Here is a 4,061-nt window from a genome sequence, read left to right as displayed (position 1 = left end):
CAAGTCCCCCTCCCTCGTCAGCCCAAAGAGCAATCAGGGTTCTCTGCCCTGTGGGAAGTCCAAGAACCACCCACCTCCATCCAGGTCTAGTAAGGTGAGCATCCAAACTGCCTAGGCTCCCACAAAGCCAATATGTGCAGTAGGATCAAGAACCCATTGCCATTGTTCTTGAGGTCTCAGTAGTCCTCATTGTCCGCTATTTTTTACGGAAAATTTTTGGACCTTGTTTTCATATATAGTCCCATCTTGCTGGGAGATTGCTATTATTAAGTAGACCACATTGGTCAAAACTTAATGAGTACATTCCTATTTTTGTCTCCTGAGTGCTGACATTGACACTCCAAGTTCAACACAGATTTTCATACAGGATTTCTTAAAATATTGATATAAAGCACATTTGTTTACACATGAAAAAATTGCAGACTTGTAAAACCTGCATTTGAGTAATGTTCTTCAATATGTTTACTGAGAAATAACATCCAGACTTGAATTTTAATATTTTGACACAATTCATTTATAATTATGCTCCTTTTAATGATTATTAGAGGTACAGAAACAGATGCTTACATATTCAGGATAAAATATATTCAGAAGGAAGAGAACAATATTGTGTAATGTTTAAAGTGCAATAAGTTAACATCTATTCATAAATTATAACATTAGTAAGATGAAACAATTATCCAATGAATACTGACTTTAAAATTGTAGACAATCTTTACTGTAAAAGTTTTTCCTTAAAAATAGTTATGCCTTAAAGTAGTATGTTTACCACTTTATTTATTTCTGATTAGTATCTCAGATACCTGGGGAGATATATAAACTATTATAGACAGTTTCCTCTCAACCCTTAAACTATCATAACAGGCTATATACAATCAACACCAAGTTGGGATTTTTTTCTCTCCCTGCCTGCAGCTTTTCTTTTTTTTCTTTTCAGAGTCTGGGATTCAGTATCTTCTAATGAGTTTTTTTCTAGACTATATTGGGTTTTCTCTGATTCTTAGCAGACATGGATGTACTATGGACCCAGTTAGCCTACAAAAGAATGAAGTTTCTCTTTCTCTAAACAAAAGTAAAAATGTAACATTTCTTCTTGCCTTGAAGACTACAGAGAGAAGTTTATTGTACCTTTGTGGATGTATATTGTACATGCACATACAATAGATAAATGTGTACAATAAAGCACCAGTTGAAGAGTGAGATAATTTATCATTAGTAATAACTAGTTGGAATCAGTGTACGTTGCATCTCATGTTTGTTTTCTATTAGTAGATTTTGTTTTTGTTGTTTGGAGGAAAATAATGGGTGGAGAATGAAGATTTTATATACATTTTTGGTTGTTGGAGAAGCAAAGAAACATATTCTTTAAACAGAAGTTGAAAGATGACAGTATTATTATGGGAGGGAGCACAAAAGTATGAGGCTTTTATTTATTTATTTAATTTATTTTGTTAATATTATTAATGAAATAGCAAATATCACCTCACATCATCATCAATCTTTCTGCTTTATTTATCTGTAAAACTTCAGGATCTAATAGTCAGTTTACTTTATATTTTTCTCTACTTTTTAATCCATTTTTCTCTAGTTTCAATTTTGCTTATCTAATTTACATCTTATTTTTCCCCAAAAAACTCTCAATTCTAGAAATTACATAAAACTTTCTAAGGATATTAATCATTAACTCTTCCCCTTGAAACCTAGAAAGATTGCTTTTAGACAAATAGCTCAAAAGAAAGGAATCCCTCAAGAGTTTTAGAAAGTAAAAGTCAAATATTTTTAAGTATTTTCTTTTTAAAAGACTAGTGGATGTGTGGTTGACAGTTTACAAGATGTGAGGTAATAACTCACTTGATCTTGCTGGAAATTCATGAAATAATTCATTCTTTTTTCCAAGACAGGGTGTTTTTATGTAGCTCTTGCTGTCCTGGCACTTATTACGTAGACCAGGCTGGCCTTTAACTCACAGAGATAAATCTGTGATCTGCCTCCCAAGTGCTGGGACTAAAAGCATGCACCATTACACTCAGCTATGAAAGAGGAGATAATTCTTGAATATGAAATTTAAGCCTTGGTAAATGGCAGGCTAGATTATTTTTTACTTATTTTCCAAAATGGCATTAGAATTTTCTGGTTTTGCTGTTTTGAGTCATCATCATCATTGTTGTTGTTGTTGTATTACTGTAGCTTGAGAAAATTGATCAGTAGACATTTATTGCCAGTTCCTTAGGTTTCCACAACAAATCTCTAGATAGACACAAAAAACTGAGTTATATGGTTGTCTCCATGCTCATGCAGACTGCAGACAGATTAGGCTTAGAGTTTATATTAAGTGACAAAACCATAGCAGGATGATGGAAAGACATATGTAGACAGAATAGAACTAACGAATGCTAAAGAGATGATGTTTAAAACTGAAGTCACCAATACAGAGGATGGGTATAAAATTATGTTTGCTCTGTTCCCCTGTGATACAATGAGACAAGAAGTCTCTTCATCGCTCCTTTCATGTCCTTGTTCCTCAAAGTATAGATAAAAGGGTTAAGCATAGGAGTCACCAAACTGTAGAACAGGGACAGAAGTTTGTTCTTGTCCTGAGAATTAGAAGATGAGGGTTGTACATACATGCTGATCACTGGCCCATAGAAAAGAGACACAACAACAACATGAGAACCACACGTATTAAAGGCTTTCTTCTTGCCCTCTGAGGAACGAATCCTAAGCACAGTAGCTACAATGAACCCATAGGAAATAAGAATAAGTGACAAGGGAACCAGGGAGTAGAAAGTCCCTACAATGGAGAGCATGGCTATGTTGAAGGCGGTGTTAGCACAGGACATCTTGATCATCACTGGGACCTCACAGAGAAAGTTGTCTACCTTGTTGTTTCCACAAAGTGGCAGCTTGACAGTGAGGGTTGATTGAAGCAAGGAGTTAGCCAAACCACTCAGCCATGCCATGGACACCAGGAGGATGCAGAGTTGCTGGTGCATGATGGCTGAGTACCTTAGGGGCTTGCATATGGCCATGTAACGATCCAAAGACATCACAGCCAGGAGGATGCATTCTGTAGCCCCCAGGAAGTGAAAAACATAAAACTGTGTCACACAGCCTGCGTAGCTGATAGATTTATCTGGGCCCCAAAGATTCAGAAGCAGCTGAGGGATGGTGGTTGTGGTAAAACACAGATCCAAGAAGGAGAGGTTGGAAAGGAAGAAGTACATTGGACTGTCCAGTTGAGAATCTATCCTGGATACAACAATAATTGAGATATTTCCCAGCACTGTGCAGACATAAGCAACAAGCACCATTATGAAGAGGGGCATTTCCAGCCATGGATGGTTGGAGAATCCCAAAAGAATGAAGATCTTTGGAGCACTTGCATTGGCTAGATTCATTACTTTTGTTGACTGGTGAATTCAAGAGAAGGTGAAGACTTGTAATTTAGTGTGGAATTTCTATGGCAATCAAGATACTGAGTTAAGAAAAATTAAGAGACTTTTCTTGGAATGCCTCTTCACAGAACTGATTTGATACTTGGAGGCATGAAAATTAATAGTCTGAAGAAACAAATATTGCCTTTTAGTGCCTCCAAGAGAAAGATTAATGAATCTAGACATTTAACCAAGAATTAATAATACAGCGTATTTTTAATAGAACAACAAACAAGTAAAGGAAAACTTAGATTGATCTTATGTGAGCTAGAAGAATAAATGGATGATTCTAAATAATGCCTAAAAATCACCCATGTTGACTTACCTCATGAATTTCTTTTTTTTTTAACATCAAGAAGTAACTTTATCCAAAGGGAATTCACACAGAAGATACATGTGACATGAATTCATGTATGGTAAGTTATGCACATACTGTGACATCTACAGCAACACAACTGCTCACAATTTTCACCCAGCTGCTAACTTACCTTACATCACCTTCATGAAAAATAGACTAGAGAGCATTCTTGAAGATGGCTTTCTAACAAAGAGTCTCTCTCTCTCTCTCTCTCTCTCTCTCTCTCTCTCTCTCTCTCTCTTTTTTTTTTTTTTTTTTTTTTTTTTTTT

The 4,061-nt window shown here is 35.7% G+C and overlaps 1 protein-coding gene across 1 annotated transcript; it reads right to left on the bottom strand.

The window, feature by feature from the left end:
* Positions 1-2,447: 2,447 nt before the first annotated feature.
* LOC126501719 (olfactory receptor 2B11-like) lies at positions 2,448-3,398 on the bottom strand. Its single transcript, XM_050142548.1, has one exon. It carries the CDS (start codon positions 3,396-3,398, stop codon positions 2,448-2,450), a length of 951 nt encoding a protein of 316 aa, XP_049998505.1.
* Positions 3,399-4,061: the final 663 nt, after the last annotated feature.

Source organism: Alexandromys fortis, unplaced genomic scaffold, assembly GCF_014885135.2.
Source record: "Alexandromys fortis isolate MF-2015 unplaced genomic scaffold, M_Fortis_MF-2015_v1.1 scaffold_5, whole genome shotgun sequence".
Classification (NCBI taxonomy): Eukaryota; Metazoa; Chordata; class Mammalia; order Rodentia; family Cricetidae; genus Alexandromys; species Alexandromys fortis.
This window is presented reverse-complemented; position numbering and strand designations above follow the sequence as displayed.